This window comes from Pelophylax lessonae (assembly GCF_965119305.1).
Source record: "Pelophylax lessonae genome assembly, chromosome: 9".
NCBI lineage: Eukaryota > Metazoa > Chordata > Amphibia > Anura > Ranidae > Pelophylax > Pelophylax lessonae.
The window spans coordinates 132797950-132817307 of NC_138776.1; the positions used below are offsets into that span (position 1 = coordinate 132797950).

A 19358-nucleotide genomic window follows, 5' to 3' on the forward strand; every position below is an offset into this window, starting at 1 on the left:
CTATTTATCAATGCTTTCACATGGGATTTGCATAGTATTCACTTTAGGTTTCACACATTTTTTTAATCAAATCCAATTAGAAAAATGTATCAATCCTGTGTGAAAGTTATATGAATCTTCTGTGAAAACATTTTTTAAAAGATCTTTTCATATTTTTGGATTAATCGTTCACATTTTTTCTTTTTTTTGGTGTGAATGTATTAAACAATAGATATTACTATACATTTTGTTGACAAATTTTGGGCAAATGCTATTATGTTTTTAGTAAATTCAAAATTGTATTTTACATCAAATACAAATGTGTACCATTTTTGGAAAAATATAGGTCTGTGCAGTAACTGGGCAGATATTCCTGTGTAGAGTTATTAAGCAATTCAATTTTTTTTTTTTTTTTTTAATTTACCCTCTCAATTGTTTACTATCATGTGTTACGTACGAGGCATACAATACTTATAAAACAGTTCATCTGACATTCCCTGCAGGTGAATATTCCTGGTTCTTGTGTTTTAAATTATTATTTCAACACCTGTGACTGTTTGGTAAAAGTCACATTCACTAAATGCTGTATACATGACCATATTCCACTCTCCTTTTTAGTGCCTTTAGCCTTCCATCCTCAGTGTCTGTCAGTTTTTTTTTTCTTTTAATGATGATCTTTTGCTAAATCAGCTACCACAGCCTCCCAAATGCTGTTCAAAGAGGTGTATCTCCTTCCCTTACTATAAACGTTGCTATTGGGAAGGGCCCATAATATCATATTATGATTTAACCACTTGACACCTGCGCTATAGCTGAAAGACAGCTACAGTGCGGGCTTCAAAACTTGTGCCGCCTGCGTGCCCTGTGATCGCCGAGTCCTTGGGTCTCGGCTGATCACAGAGCAGGGCCAATTACAGCGGGCCCTTTACCATGTGATCAGCTGTCAATTCATGACAGCTGATTATGAAAGTAAACAGAAGCTGGTTATCGGCTTTTTTTTTTCTTCACGTCGTCAGCGTAAAGAAAATAGCCATCAGTGTGAAGAAAAGAAGAAAGCCGTTAACCATCTTCTGTTAGTGGCACATTGGTCCCCTAAATGCCATCTGTCAGTGCCCATCAGTACTGCTAATCAGTGCCTATCAGTGCCTCCTGATCAGTGCCCACCACTGCCGTGCCACTTCTCCATGCCACCCATCAGTGCAGCCTATCAGTGCCACCTCATCAGTGCCCATCAGTGAAGGAGAAAAACTACCTGTTTGCAAAATTTTGTAACAAAATATAAAAAAACTATTTTTTTTTTCTCAAAATTTTTTGTTTGTTTAGCAAAAGATAAAAACTCCAAATACCACCAAATGAAAGCTCTATCTGTGTGAAAAAAAATATAAAAATTTCATTTGGATACAGTGTTGCATGACCTCGCAATTGTCATTCAAAGTGTGAGAGATATGAAAGCTGAAAATTGGCCTGGTCAGGAAGAGGGTATAAATGCCCAGTAAGCAAGTGGTAAAGTCAGTTGAGGAATGGGGCCAGGTCAGTAAGCAATTATCTTTTGAGGCCTTTGCTAGCTAGGTAAGCAGTTGAATACTTGGATGCATGTAATGGTGTTTTGTCCTGCATCAGAGATCAAGGCCTTCTTGAATGCTGTTGAGTTTTATTTGCACTGCTGCTTTAAGAAAGTACCATCCAGGAACTGGCAGCAAGTTATTCAGTTGAATTCGAAGCCACCTTTAATCGGAAAGGATCCAACTAGTTCATCCTTAGTGATAGCAGCCCGTACCAGTACCCCCCCCCCCCACCTTGCTGCTGTCTGACCACAATTGGTGACCTGTACCCAATAGTTAACATGCCACAGGTTTTCAGCTGTCCATTAAATCTTTGTAAAAGTCTAATCTTCAGATATTTCATGGTACTTTACTGTGTGGTTGTGTTTTAGTTTCCCTTATGTTAGCAATGAGCAGCTTGTACTTTTGGATACTCCGGTTGTGATCGATATGATTGGTCATAGTGATCACATGATAACAATGTAAACAAACTCTCATGAATATCTTTCCATTCATGAACAGCTTGCTTATGGTTGTGATCTGTGATTGGCCCAAAAGAAATGGCAGCCAGGTAAGAAATACCTGGCTGCCTGTACCTTGTAATTAGCTGTAGCCAATCACAGATCACAACCATAAGCAAGCTGTTCATGAATAATAACCCATTCATGACAACAAACTATTACTTATACAGTGATAACCTCTGTAAAAGCAATAAAAGTGTTAAAAAATTATAACATAACTGATAATGCCCCAGAGTAGTCCAGTGTTGCTATGGTGACACTGAACTGCTCTGATGACAGGATGTACAAAAAAAACTAGTTAAAAAAAAAAAAGGAATTTTCCCCAAGCCAGCCTGATCCCCCCTCCCCCTTTTTTTTTTTTTCTTTCTCTTTTTCTGTCTCCTCCATCTATTTACGATGGGGTGTTTTTTGTTTAATGTAATATTTTGGGTTGAGATATCGCAGAGGCCAGAGAAAAAAGGGTCTAAGCAAACCTGATATCTGGGGAATATTTAGGATATGAATATAGCACAATGATGATGTACCCAACCCCCAATTGGGGGGAAGATATTGAATGTCAATAAAATGTAAATAATAACTGATAACATGAATGTATGTAAAAATTTAATGGAAAAATTGATAAATAAATAAAATTTAGTAAAAAAAAAAAAGGAAAAATGTAAAAAATGTCACTCATCAGTATTGGTGATCACCACCACAGCCGTCATATGATGACGCTATACTGCACTGATGGCAGTATGTAAATAAGTGTGAAAAAAAACCCCAAATTTAGTTTATTTTCTTTATTTTCAAAAAAATTGTGACCAAAAATTACAATTTTAAAAAACTCACCATGCCTCTTACTAAATACCTCAGGCTGTGTACTTTCCAAAAAAGGGGTAATTTGTGGGGTATTTGTACTGTCCTGGCATTTTAGGGGCCTTTGGATAATTTTCACGCAAACCAATTAATATACGCTTTATGAGATTTTTTTTTTTTTTACCAAAGAAATGTAACAGAATACATTTTAGCCTAATTTTTTGAAGAAATTTGCTTTTATTGGATATGATTTTTAACAGAAAGTAGAAAATATTGTATTTTTTAATTTATAAAGCAAAAAATAAAAAACCCAGTGGTGATCAAATAACGCCAAAAGAAAGAGCTATTTGTGTGAAAAAATTATATACATTTTAAATTAATGTCCTTTTTTTCTCACAAATTGGTGGTAATTGATCACCTCTGCGGTTTTTATTTTTTGCGCTATAAACAAAAAAAGAGCGACAATTCTAAAAAAAAAAAAGAACAGTATTTTTTACTTTCTGCTATAAAACATAGCCAATATAAAAAAATTAAAAAATCACATTTTTTTTCATCATTTTAGCCCAATATGTATTCTGCCACATATTTTTGGTAAGACAAATCCCAATAAGTGTATATTGATTGGTTTGCGCAAAAGTTATCGTGTCTACAAACTAGGGGATAGATTTATGGCATTTTTATTTATTTATTTATTTAATTTTTTTACTAGTAATGGCACCAATCAGCAGTTTTTAGTGGGACTGCGACATTGCGGTGAACAGATCGGACCCCTAACTGACATTTTTGACACTTTTGAGGGGACCAGTGACATTACTACAGTAATCCGTGCTAAAAATATGCACTGTTACTGTAATAATGACACTGGCAGGGAAGGAGTTAACACCAGGGGCGATCAGAGTGTTAATTGTGTATCTAGGGGGTGCTTTCTAACCGTGTGGGGGATGGACTAACTAGATAAAACTAGAGATCTGTGTTCCTGATTAGCAGGAACACAGGATCCCTGTGTTCATCTGTGACAGAACGGCCGTCTACCTTGTTTACATCGGCAGACCGCCCTTCTGTCTCTATGGGAAGTGATCGCAGGTGGCCAGTAGGCACAAGTTCAGCAGAACGGCTCATTAGCTCCCCCTCTAGCCAATTAGCGAGCGTGCGTCCCCACTGGCTATTACATGAAACAACGTACAGGTACGTTGTTTCGCTTAATAGAGCTGACCTGCTGCAGTATATGTTCGGCGGCTGGTCGGCAAGTGGTTAATTTGTGTACAATGTTGCATGACCGCGCAACTGCTAGTTAAAGTAGCTCAATGCTGAATAGCAAAAAAATGGCCTGGTCATGTAGGGGGTAAAACCTTCCAGAGGTCAAGGAAACCTATTGTAAGAGAGAAATGGAGGATACCGTTTACCACTGACCTCTCCCTTTAAATTTACTGGTTGCTTGGCCATCATATTTCTCTTGCCTACATCCTGGTTTTTCAGGCTCTCTTGATATGCTTACTTTTGCAGGGTCAGTGACTTAAGCAACTAGCACTTTCAGAAGTAAGTTAGAAAATGTCAGCCACTTATCCCATGATAGCTTTACTTACTAATATATTGCCAATTCTACCAAAGATCTAAGATCTGCACTACAGAGAGTGCCTAGGATACTCTCCGCTGCCTGCCACCAAACCCGGTGTTTACTGTTCATTAAAAAAAAAATATTCATATACTGTATTAACTTTAAACATATATACATATACAGTATACCATCAAATCTGAGAGGACACCTGTTGGACTTTGCAATGTACTAGTACTTTTATGTAGCTTTTTTGCCTAATAAAATGTTTTTGTGAAGTGGGTGTTGAAATAATAATTAATAATGAATGCAAGTTTTCCATCTTTAGTAAAGCGAGCAATATTGTGACATGTGATAATATTTCTGGATATGGCACTCTTAGCAGAGATAAGTGATATTGCAGCTTGATGAATCAAGCCTGTGGTATGCCACAGGTCACGTTGTCTCTGCCTTGTTAGAAATGTTCAGATCTCATATTACATCTCACAATCCATTACTTCCATAAATGTCAAGTAGGTACATGCTAAGTGACAGTTCAAGTGTAAGTTCTCCTTCCTGCCTTAGAAAAAAAAAAAGTCATAGATGCACCACATGTGCGGATACAGTATAAATGAATGTCGCCTTCATTTTCAATGTATCTTACATGGAAGTAGTTTTAATGATGTATACGCTTTAGGTGTACTTTAAGCGTATTTAACCTTTTTTGCCCTTCTTTTCCCCCAGGCATTTTGAACCATTTATATTTACCTGTAATGTCTCTGTATAAGGATCCTCACTGGGTGTTCTTTTGAACACCGCACAGCCTAGAGGTGAAATCTTCAGAAATCCTCTGAGCTGTACAGATGCATGCGTGCCGTGGCCTCCATTAACATCAATGAAAAGTGCACTGCAGCTTGTATAGTCTATGTTCAAAGTGCTGGGCAAGGAGACGGGAGCATAAAAGGATAAGTAAATTTAAAATGCACTTATCCATTGAAAGTGAACCTTGCCAACTGTATGTCAGTGTTTAAAGTATCAATGTGTTTGAAAGCAGGCACTAAAAGCTGCCTGCAAATACGTCTTTAAATCATCCAAAACACTTTCAAGTGGCTATCCTTAGCACTGAGTTCTTGTTATATAGACCTTGACGTGTCTAAATGTTCCTTGCCATTCAGCAAGGTTTGAACTACCTATACACAGTGCCCATATTGGGGGCTCACTGCATATGCTTTGCTTGTTTGCTGTTCAACCATATTGATACTTAAAAGAGAAGTGCAGGAATATAAATAACAAACATCTGTACTCCTTTAGACTCCTTTAGATGGCTACAGCATCAACTCGATGCTGTCCTCCTCTACTCAAAGACCGCTCAGTTCTCCGGTCTGCTCACTGGAGTGCTGGGCTATGGCGCACTGAGAGGCTGAGCCATCTGCCAGTCAGGCATCTGGTCGGTTCCGACACTATTGTCCTAGACCAGCTTTGTAGCCCACTGTTGGCTGAATGTGGGTCACAGAAGTGTGCAGAACTTAGTGACCCACAGGAGAAGTATAGACTATGGCCATACTTCTCATTTTAATTCTCCAATATACATTGGATGTGTTTCATTTAAAGGCATTGTACACATTCATATTTTTTTGTTGTCTTAATTAGGTAATACTGTAATTATATTCCCTGTGTTTTTTGTCTGCCTTACCTAGTACTGTAGGGCTCACAAGTTGTGGCTGAACTTTGTAGTGTCATGGCTGATGGATTCCCCTATGTCCTTGTATTAATTCACTTGCTTGTCCCTAATCATGAAAGGGACAGGCAACTTCATGTTCTGGGTCACAAAGTATACAATTCAGGCCTTTCCATTTCCTTTGGGTTGCATCACAAATGTGGGAGTACTAATGTAAGGAAATACTGCATAGTGAGCTCTCTTTTAGGCCTTGTTCGCATGGGCACTGAGGTCTGTATACTGTGAATATGCAATTTTTTCCGCATGTGTAGACGTCAGGTGCTGCATGCAGGCAGTCCATTGAAGTTTGGGTGCAGGTGAGACCAGTTCTCACATTACAGACAGAGCTCATGCATTAATCTGTGCAATGTCAGGTTAGCACAAAATGCAACTAGGAAGGTTAATATTGCCTTTAAGTAAAAGGATTACCTTCCTGGTACTACTTTACCCAGACTGCTGTAAAGACTGCATTTTTATAATCAGGTCAAGGAAGGGTGAACCACGTGTACATACAACTTCAGTGGAAACTTGCTGGATTTTAAATGGTGTGTTGGTTCAGTGGTACACAGTAAAGACCCCCCCAAGGGATCCTGATATCTTAGCACTTATCACCTTCTAAATTCTGTGCAGGGGTTACGGAGTTGTGGTGTCAGATAGCTCGCTCCACCCACCACCTAACTGAAAAAAGATGACCTTTTTCTGTGTTTGACAGCTCAGGAAGAGATGATGCACGACAGACAATGCACACAAAGCCCCCACAGCCCTTCATCCTCCTCCTAAGCTGCCTGGTGGAACTCTGCTGGGCAGTGCTGTCTCCTCATCCCTCCTATTTAGTTCAGAGTCCAGCATTGAGAGAGGTGCAACTGCCAGCTTGTGCTATGAATAATTGCAGCTTGCGAAAAGAGCGTTCATTCACAAAAACACAAGCTGACAACAGTACAAGCAAGATACTACACTAGGCTGTTTCAGAAAAGTATAGTAGCTGGCATGTACTGTTGTTAGTTTGTGTTTTTGGAAACAAAAACAAAAAAAACCCTCTTCTCAAGCTGCAATCATTCATAGCACAAGCTGACTTTCCACTTTCTCCGTTCCCCTGAATAGCTGGCTGTAGATCAGGATTCTGTGCGTACTGAAGAGGACAAATGACACTACAGAATGGGGAGGAAGCGGTGCTTAGTGCTGGCTGTAACTTCCCTCATTGGAATGTCCCAATGTTCTTAGGCATCTGGGGTTGGGGGCAGGGGGATCAGTGGAGCTAAAGCCAAATATTACAGAAACTAAATATTTTATCCAACATCTACTGCTCAAATTTTAATGGAGACAGTTACTACATACACAGGGCCCCAGGGGGTTTAACAGCCTTTTTTTATCTGGTGATTATTCTTCTTTAAATCTCCAACAAAGCCACACAGAGCAGTAAGAACCCACAGATTTTTCAACCCTTTACTATTCTATTAAACGTAGGTGATAGTTATGTCTGGTGTTCCACTTTAAATGTATGAACCTGAAGAATGCATAACGGTGACTTTTCACTATACATTGTAATTTTTACTATTTCTTTTAGGTAAACAAACAACTATGTAGTATGATGGCACATGTGATTAGATACAAATATATAAAGAATTGTTTTTGTTTGACTCTATATTATGTAATTTGGTAAATCTAATGGACATTGCACAGAGATTGTAGATTCAGATTATATAATGTATGGCCAGATTAATAAAGGATTGTTTTAAATTTTCAGCTCCATACATATCTCCCAAAAGTGTGCAGAAATCATGTGTGCACTTTTATAAAAAATAGAATGCATATGAAAAAACATCAGGGGCCAAAAGTTAATTAATAGGGTAAACAATCAAATTATAGTGCATTTACACTAATTGTATTAATATTGTGTTAATAATGGAAATGTTGAACTGAACTTTAGATAATTTTGTATAGGTAGAATAGTGAAATCTGATGCTTGGTGTGGGTAATGCACACCAAGGCTCCTTGCATATTATTAAAGTGGGATTTCAGGCTGGTAGTACAATACAATACAATAGTGCCAGCCACTCCAGAGACCAATTTATATCGCTAGCTTCCATCTATCCATTACCTTCTATACCTTCTATTACTTATTACGGTATCGGACTGTCGTTGCTCCTACTTAGCGCTTGGGAAGCAAAATTTGTACAACCTCTACAGTTGTTTTAAGTGCACATTTTGTTACTGTACTGCTCTATTTTATTTATAGTAATACTGGAAAAATTAAAAAAAAAATGTAGTAAAAAAAAAAATATATATAATAAAAAGCTCTCTTTGTGTGAAAAAAATGATAAAAATGTCATATGAGTACAGTGTTGCGCAATTATCATTCAAAGTTCGACAGCACTGAAACATGGTCAGGAAGGGGGTGAAAGTGCCCAGTAGGCAACTGGTTAATCTAAAGAAAAGTATTTTTTATTGTACAAATTCTTAAAAAAGACCTCATGTGAGTGTTATAAAACCTTAGCTCTGACAAAACCAAATATAAATCGTAGAACCTATAATAATAATAATGGAGAAGGGAGGGGCTGCTATATGTATTCTTCATAATTATTATTATAGGTTCTTGGATGTATGAGTTGTTCCAAGACTTGGAATTTGTATTTGGTATTGTCAGAGCTATTTCAAGTTTTTTTTTTTAATACTCACATGATGTCTTCTTTAAGAAATGTTTGTGCAATAAAAAATACTTTTCTAGGAAATCTTTATTCAAGAAATTTTTGTACAATAAAAAATACCTTTTAGTTGTGTTACATTTATTCTGCGCTTTAGTCCCAAAGGGGCATTTTTGCTCATTCTTATGCATAGTCAATGTTTTATTTAGATGTGTAAGAGATCAGTTAGATATAAATGTTTTTTGAATTAGGGACATATTTTTAAAGCAGTAAATCTGGCATTCACCAAACATTATCTGCAGTTCCAGGTGTTTGTTTTTAAATGACAACTTTAAAATATGCCCCTAAGGGTGGATCTATAAATTTCTATTTAAAACCGTAACAAAACTGTGTAAAAGTATACCTGCTGTAATGGAAAAGTCAAACGTAAGATTAAAGCATCTGGTCAAAAGTTAATGCAAAATTTGGTCACCTACTCTATGACCAAAATGATGTGGACCCCCAGCTTGTAGAGATGTTTCATCACATTAACACCCCCAAATTCGTGATGCAACACAAAGGAAATGGCAAGGCATGCACTGCATGCTGTGTGACCTGGAACAAGAAGTTGTCTGTCCCTCTCATGATTAGGGACCAGCTTGGTGAAATGGTACATGGCCATAGAGGAATTGATCAGGTATGCCACTACAAACTGCAGCCACAACATGTGAGCCCATCATTACAAGGTAAGACAAATAAATGACACAGGGAATATAACTAAAAACATAAAGTAAGTGCAGCACAAAAAACATGGACACCGTAGAAGGCGATTGTCTAGGCTAATCGTTAAAAACACAGGAAATACCTTGGTGTAAAAAAAAAAAAAAAAAACAGCATGAAATACATATGAAGGAGCTTTTTTACTGCCAAAAGAATTTGGATTTCTGTCCATCCCTCCCTGAGAGTTACACAGTTCCGGGAGGGGACCTGATCTTTCTCTTCCGTCAATTTACCTTTTCTTAGAGGTCATCTTTCCACCCCTACTCTACTCTTGACAGTAAAAAGAGAAGAGGCACCCCTGAATGGCTCTTTGTGCTGTTTCCCTGAGTACTGCTGTGCAAGGGACTGATACTGGGTCAAATGTAAGCCCAACTCTGGGCACAAAAAATAAAAAAAACTTGCAGTGGGACCCACACATTTCAAGGATTAAATGCTTGTTAAGTCCATGGGGTTGCAGAAGAGGCTTATTACTTGCTTGACTCCCCATTTCACCAGGCTTCCCCACTGTTCTCTTCTCCCTGTAGCTTTGCTGTGTGGGTCAAGCCTTGGAATCAGCATGTACAATTCAGGGATATTGTATGTAGTGAAGGCCAGGATTGGATTACAGAGGAGGCTGTGGCAGACTTTTTGCACATATTATAATAGCCTGTTGGATCAAGGAGAGGGTAAATAAATAAAGCCTCTTCTGCACCCCCCCTAGACATAACAAACATTTAACCTTTGGGGGAACACTGCAATGGTTTATTTTGCTGTGCCTAGAGTGCATAAGTTTCGTTAAAAATAATCAGCACAAGGAACAGTACTTGCAATTAAAGAAGTACAGCCAAAGTTCGTTTGGCCATACCTTTCCTGTGGATCACAGGAGTGCAGTACGTTCTGCACTCCTGTGACCCGTTTTCAGTAAACAGCAGGCTTACATCACAGAGCCAGGTGCTGGTCCAGGCATGTGGGTGGATACTGACTTCATTGTCAGGATCTTGTCCGAGCTTGGACCCGCACCCGGCTCAGCCTCCCAGCGAGCCGATGAGAGCCTAAGCTGGCTGCTCCCGCCCCCTCCACAGCCCAGCGCTCCAAACACTGAGGAGGGTGCAGAGCAGAGAGCTGCTGACTGATGGTCACCAGCTCTCTGCTCAGGGAGCTGTGAGAACCGAGAAATCAGCAGTGTTAGATCGGTTCTCAGTGTTAGAGCAGGCGGGGGACAGATGCAGTATCGGACCAATGCTGCATCCTCCTAAGTAAATATAAATGTGCAAAAAAAATGTCCATGCTACGCTTTTAAGTGCCTGTTATGCTGGTGGCAGCTGAAATCTTTTGTCCTCTACCCCCACGACTCCACCGCAGTAATCTTCTGGTGTTTCAGGGGTTAATAGCAGCTGGACCTGTGGTAGGCATTTGTCAAGAGTGCTGACTACGCCTACTGCTTCCGCCACGCTGCTCCATTTATAAAGGCTGTACTAATCTTTTCTTCAATGAAAAGTGAATCTTTGAATTATTTTCCCATCCTCTGTTCATAGAGTGCTTTTCATTGATAAAAGCTATAGTACAGCTTCTATGAAGGAAGTGGGAGGCAAGAGGGCAGAGGTGCTTTTTATTTTTATTTTTTTTAACTAAACGTAACGTTTGCATTTAAAGATCTATTCAAAGATGAATTAATAAGCACAGAGCTTTTTAAATTTTTTAATTTTATAATGTGTTTTCATCAGCTTAAAAGCTTAATTGAATGCGCTTAGAATGCTTGTAATGTATGTACAGTATAATAGCACAAAAGTAGTTGTCTGTAACTTGTGATGTATAAATCTCATATTCTTAATGCTAATAGTTTTATTTCACAGTGGAACCTAATTAAGCATCAAGCCTACAAGGTTAACCTGGCATCGTCATTGCTATTTGCTGGTCTCCTCATTGGGAACCTTTTATTTGGACCATTATCTGATAAACTGGGAAGAAGGCCGGTATATTTAATAGGTAGGTTGTCCACGTAAGTGCTTCTTGTTCCATAAACATTGCATCTTCAGTAGGATTATTATACTCTTTAGCAGTTTTTGTGATGATGAATACATGTTTTTGACTGCAAAAGTCAATTCACCCAGGCTATAGAATAATATTAGCTTCAGGTTGGGATTAGCTGTGAGTTTAAGGGAAGTGTCTGTTTAAGTTTGCAGAAAAATTCACCACTTGAGGTGGTGATAAAATAGTACTTATCGAGATAAAATTATTCATGAAATTGAAAGCTTTCATGTGAAACAATGATAACTCGGTACCTTTGTGATACCTCTGTATGTCAAAAGAACAAGTACAATATTACAGAATTAAATAGAATGGGGTTCAAATAAATTCTTCATCTTATCTTAACTTAGCCTGAATTGTTTTTATTTTCAATCATGGTAGTACCCTACAGTACTATGAAAGGTATCTGTATGAGGGTGCTTTCCATTACTATGGAAACATGTGTGCTGTTTATTCCTCCTTCTTGGGATCCTAATTAAACTATCAATGTCACAAAAACACATCACTTCACTAATTCCTTGCAATGATTGAAAATCAACATACAACATATGTTGCAGCTCTTATGTAAAGATATATATATAGATCTATGGCAACAGGAAGATTTAGATGCATGAATAAGTAGATGTGTGTAAATATTGATGCAAAAAATATTGTACCACGCAGACAAACAGCCATCAAAATCAATTAATAGCTATGCCGCATAAATAGCAGTTACAACACAAACGATCACAAAACTAGTGCATAAATCAATAATAGTCATTAGTGCCACGAAGTGCTCATATAAGTGTAAAAACCACAAAAACATTTATAAATGATCTTCAGCAACCATGAAAGCCTGGCTCCATCTTGCATTAACTGCTTACAGTGAAATCTTGATATAAACTAAAATAATATCCCACTATTTTTTTTATTTAACAGTAATAGCCTGTTAAGAGCACACAGCCTTTGGATCGATCTGTTTACCAGCCGGCTTGTATGTGTGATTGTGAAAGACCCAGCTGACAGCTGGGGATCCAATTAGCTGGATGGGCTGACAGGCTATAAATATGAGGCACTCCTGGCGCCCCGCGTCCGCTGATGAAGTCAAACAACGTAACACGTAAGGTGGAGTGTATAGGAGCTCACACATTAAAACAGAAGTAGGATCGGTCCCACAGTAGTCTGATCTTACGGGAGTGAAGCCTGGGCTGTCAGCATCATCTCGTTGGAGCAATGAGCTGTGGGGAGAACCCCTGCCCCTTGGAGTCTTTGTAGAATGCAATCTTGATTTATTTATATGCAATTCCATTTTTAATAAATGTATGTGGTTTTAACATTTATATGGAAAGCACTATGGTCAGTTTGTTTTTTTCCCTGTATGGCAACATTGTACTTTCTTCCTGGAGCTGGCTGTGACAAAGTTTCCTGGCTGACTGAAAGGAAACCTGCCCGTTTTGACCTTTTGTAATTTAAAGGTTCTACTAATGAGGTGAGAGTATGTCCAGTTGATTCACGGTGAAGGATTGCACACGATTCACTGTAATAGGTTTATGCAAGCTAGATCCAGGCTTTTGTGATCGTTAATTAACTTTTTTGTGGTTTTTACACTTAAACACTTAAATGAGCACTTTGTGGCCCTACTGACTACTATTCTTTTATGCACTAGTTATGGGATTATTTGTGTTGTAATTGCTCATTACTCGGCATAGTTACTTCAACAGTTGTTTGTCAGCTCAGGGCAATTTTTTCCTATATTTTGTGAAAGTTTGTCATAACTGAGCACTTACCACTACTTTGAGTGCAACCATTTTTTCTTTATTATAGATATTAGATATTGATGGCTTTGGTAATTTTGTTCATCATATATTTTACATCTATAATACTGTACTTTGTATGGTACTTTAAAAACTATTTTATTTTTTTGTTTTTATTGTAATCTGTCAATTCTCTAATTTATGCAGCCATTATTTTCTATGTTCATAGGTCTCCTATTTGATGTAATATTTGGTTACTTAACAGCTTTGGCTCCAAGCTATGGCCTTTTTGCTGCATCACGATTATTTGTTGGGATAATGAATGGTGGAATGGCCTTGGTCTCTTTTGTATTAACACAAGAGTATGTAGGAAAATCATACTGGGCATTAACTGGTAAGTTCATATAGAGTCACATTATTAAAACTTGTGCTAAGCAAAACCATGCAGTCCCAAAATGTTTGACAGCTCTCTCCCTGTACCTCTGTATGGGCAGATAATTACTGAGCGGCAGGAAGTGTCGGTGAACTACAAGGGTGCTGATCAGCATGCTAGTAGTTCATTAGGAACAACAAGCCGCTTTCCACAGTGACAGACAGGACTTGTAGTTAATTTATTAACAGATCTCTGTTGCGCCGTTTCAAAAATCTAACAGCGGGTGCGTGGCAGAGGAATCCCCACCCACTGTCATGAGGGGGGTGAGCCGGGGGTGCTGAATAGTAACATAATACACCCTAAATACAGGTGTAACATGTTACAAAAGTTGACCTTATCCTTTTAATATGTGATAAACTCACCCAAACATGTACCCAGGCCTTCAGCTTTTTTGCTGTATACATGAAATTGTGAAACAAATAATTTTAATAAAACAGCTCTACCTCACAAAATCAGTATAAGTCCAAAACAGCTCATTAACAGCAAGTGGAAACTTTACTGCTGTGGAATGTGAAGATTCTCAACAAATCAGTCTCTATATCAAACAGAGGTTGCATATTCTTCTCTCTGTCTACATTCCAAAATAATAATTCATCCAAGTGCCACCCGATGTGCACAGTCTACCACCATGCAGAGCACACAGATTGTCAGATGCACTTGATTGGAAATGTTCAAAACCAGGCCTTTCACTCCTACACACAGAATATTTACCCTTTCTAGAGGATATCCCTGAGCATTTAATCATATAGAAAGGATGATAAGAAAAATGCAGTGCTTATAAAATCCTTGAACCACATTGACTAAAGTGCACATCATATAATGAACAATAGTCATTTGCTTTGTTAAATCCTCCACTAGGGTGTCCTTGTCTCCACCAAATATGAAGAGTGCAAACTCACCAGACCAAGTTGATCTCTAAGATATAGAACAGCAAATCACGTTCATTACTTATTGATCCTCCTCCTAAAGCATTTGTTACCCTAAAAAAAAAAAATGTATCCTGTTCCCTTAAAGCATGTTATACAGCGCAGTGCTTGTGCTGTGTCATTTGGCCCACCATATCACCTAAAAAGCCTGTCTGATCCTACCAGGTTCTACCCTCCCCTCTGTACACTGACCACTGTGTATCATGGCTGCTGAGCCCTGACACCATGGTCAGTGTATGTGCCTCCATTATCCACAGCCCTGCCCTCTAATTTCCTTTGTCCTCCTCCCCCCTTCCTTCCCTGCCTGGCAGCTCTGTGTCATGGCCCGCCCGCCTCGCCTGCTGCTCAAATAACTGTTAATATGTTATATAATCCTGTTTGTCTCCTAAGCCTGTGAGCCTCTGCCTCTGTTTTATAAAGAAAAATGCTATATATACCTGATTTCAGTGTGCTGCTCGGTGATCACGTGATTGGCTGTCTCTCTCTCTCTCCTCCTCTCCTCTCGAGTGAAGTTAGCAGGAGAATCTTGGCCCCACCCCCTGCAGCTGTCAGACGGGGAGAGGAGAGAGCCAGCCAGTCATGTGATTGCACACTGAAATCAGGTATATACAGCAGAGACAGAGGCACACAGGCTTAGGAGACAAACAGGATTATACAAAGTCTTGGAAGTGGCTTAACAACCACATTAATGGACAAGATCCACCAGTCATGAACTTTCTCTAAAAGTACTCCACATGGACATCAAGGGAAAAGATTGCTCTCATCCACGAAAAAATTAGTCATTGATACCAGAGAAAGGAAACTCATAGTGCAGTATTTGTTGGTAAAATGATAAAAAAAAAATTGTAAAATCAATCCAATCCACATACATAAAATGCGTACAAATGTGACATTTGAATCCACAACTTACATCTAAAAACCACCTGGAAATGGCAGCTGGACCTCAAGCGTATCAATATGACCTGTTCAATCCACATGTGCAATTTCACAAAATATATGTTGGTAAATATGACTTACATCTGGTGCTGGCAAACTAAGTTAGATTTGCGACTGGACCTCAAGCATGTAAGGTGTAGCTCAATGGTCGTTTCGCGTCATGTGCATCATCGGGAGCAATGTTGTGGCACTCTTTAGGTTTCCTATTTGTTATGGTTTCCTATTACTGTTTTATTCATTTGGCAATCGAAATTAAATTCATGTTTATTTTTCTTTTGGTATTTTTTGCATGTTCTATTCTTTCTAGCTGTTGTGGTTTTTATATGTAACTATTAACAGTTACAAGGTATGTATTTTTTGTAATTTGTCTCCTAATCACTTTCTTTACTACTCTAATTAGCTATGTATGTGTTATAATCAGGCATGAAAACTGACATTTAACTTTTAATCATACTATTTATTTGAATTCACTATTTTCCTTCTTTGCATTAACCTTTGCAAAAGCTTACATGTTTTGAATATTGTCTCTTTACTGGTAGCTTAATATAATTCTGTGAATATTTTATTGTGGTTCTTGATTAGCGTTGCTATGTTTATTTTATTTGATTATAACTTGTGTATCTCTTGTGTGAGTCAAGATTGGTGTGTTATAGAGCAGATTGACATGTCTTTGCTTCACTTTGTTAACGACTTCTTACTTTCCTTGACTTCCATTGACCTCAGGACTAAGCTCCACCAACTGCCATACCTCTTGTCAAAAACATTTGCTTTACTGGGTCACTGAGGCACTTCGTTCCTAATAAATTATTAATTGAAAGATATCAGGGCTTAGGCATGAGGTCAAAGCCAAAAAAACCTTGAACCTAAATCAAAGAGGCTTTTCTCTCTTAGGGCTCTTTCCCACGGAGCGGACCGTATTACGATCAGCTCCGGTACTTTTTTTTTTTCACAGACACGGATGACACTTGTGTCATCCGCTCCGTATGTCCGCATATCATCCCATCCATTTTCGGATGATATACGGACATAATGTATGTCTATGGGCATTGCGGATGTCAGCGGATGACACCGCTGACATCCGATTTTGTATCCGTTCCGTCTTTTAAACGGAAAAAAAATAGGGTTCTGTTCCGTTCCAAAAAACGGAACAGAACTGAAAGGACGAAAATCGGATGTCAGCAGATGGTCATCCGCTGACATCCGCAATCCCATAGACATTCATTATGTCCGTATATCACCCGCAAACGGATGGGGTGATTTACGGACATACGGAACGTCCGTGTGAAAGAGCCCTTAAGAATGTTTATAGCAGGCATTTTGTGATGTTTACCCTTGGCAAGAATTATACTTTTGAAAGAAAAATAAAATTCTAACAAAAAGGTAATTTTTACAGGTGTACCTGCTCCTACTCTTCCCCCTTCTCAACCCGCAGTTCCTATACCTCATTGTGGTGTTTGTGCCTCTATGCCTGTTCTCTTGACCTTGACATTTTATCAAACAAAGGGCAGTTGGTTGTGTTTTGATTTGTGGAAGGAAAAGTATAGAGCAAACTAACAGATGAGCACATTAGTAAGGTAATGTGTTTGCTTTGGATAGCCTGTTTGTTAATGTTTAAAGATAACATACATCATAATCAATGCGATTTCTACCCCTGCGGAATAAAAGTTAAAGTATGTCTAAACCCAAGAATAAAAAAATCAAAGCCTAATATAGTTTATTTTTTTAAATCAGAACAAAGGACAGTAACTTGATCGAGAAATGACCTTTGTGCTGGTGGCTGCTCTGTTTGGTGAAATCTTCATTCCTGAAGAAACTAAAGCATCAGAATAGAAAACCACCTATTTTCTTTAGGCTAGGTAGAGTTCCTATTGGTTCACCCAAAACTCTAAAGTCTAAAACTTTGGACTCCTACAACCTTCCAAACCTGCGAGGAAGACATCCACAGTATGAGGGGATGCCTACTTCTCAAAGTGAGGGGGCGTCGGTCAGCCTTTGTTACCATTTGGACAAAAGTTATTCTGGTTGCTTAGGTCATAGATATAGTATCCAGGGGCTACAAGCTGGAGTTTCACTCTTTGCCCCTGTCTGGATTCATATTGTTAAATTTGCCAACATATCTGCATTGTCTAACATACCTCTGTACTACCTTGGCTCAACTCCTATCTTAGGAAGTTACTGCCAGGTTTCAAGATTTCTACCCAAACCCCTTCACAGTTACCAAAGAAACAAGGGGCATACACCCATTCTGGATCTAGGCATTCAATGCCTTCATTCACATGCACAAATTCTGCATGGAATCTACAAGGTTAGTTAACTGGTACGACCGCCCGCCGCAGATGTACTGCAGAAGGCAGCCGCTCCCAGGCAAATTGCCGTACATGTACGGCGCTCGCTCTCGGGAGTCTAGGGGGCGAGCACACGCCACCGGCGGCGCACTCCCGCCCCCGCTCGTCAGCAGGGAAGCCGATACAGCGGGCAGGCAGCTCCGATTGCCACCTGACACCCGCGATCGCTCCCCGCTAAGAGAGAAGGACGGTCCGCTGTTGTAAACACAGCTGACTGTCCTTCTCTCTGGGATGATCGTAGAGCCCATGTGATCCTGCTATATAGGATCACACGTCTCTATGGTAATTTCAGAAACCCAACCCCCATACAGTTAGAATCACTCCCCTAGGCTCACATTTAACCCCTTGATCACCCACAGGGTTAACCCCATCCCTACCAATGGCATTATTACACTAACAGTGCATATTTTTAGCATTAATTACTGTAGTAATGTCACTGGTACCCCCAAAAGTGTCAAAAATGTCAGTTACGGGGTCCGATCTGTCCGCCGCAATGTCGCAGTCCCACAAAAAAAATCACAGATCGCCATTACTAGTAAAAAAAAATAAAAAATAATAAAAATTACAAAAATCTTTCCAGTAGTTAGTAGGCGTGATAACTTTTGTGCAAACCAATCAAAATACGCTTATTGCTAATTTTTTTTACCAAAAATATGTAGCAGAAAACAAATTGGCCTAAAATGTTAAAAAATTTAGATTTTTACATTTTTTTTTTTCGGAATGTCCTATAGCAGAATGTGAAAAATATTGTTTTTTTTTTCAAAATTGTCCCTTTTTTTTTTTTGTTTATAGCGCAATAAATAAAAATCACACAGGTGATCAAATATCACCAAAAGAAAGCTCTATTTGTGGGACAAAATGGACGTAAATGTAGTTTGGGTACAGCATTGCGCGACCGTGCAATAGTCGGTTAAAGTAACACAATGCCGAATCGCAAAATAGGGCCCGGTCAGGGAGGGGGTAAAACCTTCCGGGGCTGAAGTGATTAAAGGTTTCCTGTGGCTGTGTGGATTGTCTGTGCTTTGTGGACATCATGCTTACTTGCATGTCCTCATCTTTCCATTAAAGCTACTGCATTTTGCTGTGGGCATGCAACACTGGTTACTATGCACAGCTGCACCAGATTATGTGTGCACTCGTTTTAGTAAATGTCCTCCTTTATGTCCCTTCCCTTTTGCCTGACCACTGCATCTTGGGTATTCATGGCTAGTCTCTGTGTTTTCTCTGCTGTTTTCACAGGGCATCCCCATTTTGGGATATTTGGAAGACCTCTTGCTGAAAGAACAGTCAGCTCAGACTCTGTTGGCCAATGACACTCTAGAGAACATTAAAAAGTTTGTGCTGGAACTGATTATCACTCAGAGCATCTTGGTCTTCTAGATACAGCTCAGTCCAGGAGTTTCCTTCCACAAGACAAACAACTAACTTTACTTTCCTAAGTTCAGACATTGCAGCCCACGGTCTGTTCAACCCTCCACATCCTTAAAAAG

General features: G+C 39.0%; 1 protein-coding gene across 1 annotated transcript in view; it reads left to right on the top strand.

Moving 5' to 3' along the window:
• Positions 1 to 19358, top strand: part of LOC309564274 (solute carrier family 22 member 15-like) — a gene marked incomplete at its 3' end in the record, with an annotated part of 458247 nt that overhangs the window by 88737 nt on the left and 350152 nt on the right. The window contains exons 3-4 of the mRNA XM_082268897.1: positions 11321 to 11453; positions 13458 to 13622. Of these exons, the coding sequence (XP_082125023.1) occupies positions 11321 to 11453; positions 13458 to 13622 (298 nt within the window). The remainder of the gene's footprint in view (positions 1 to 11320; positions 11454 to 13457; positions 13623 to 19358) is intronic.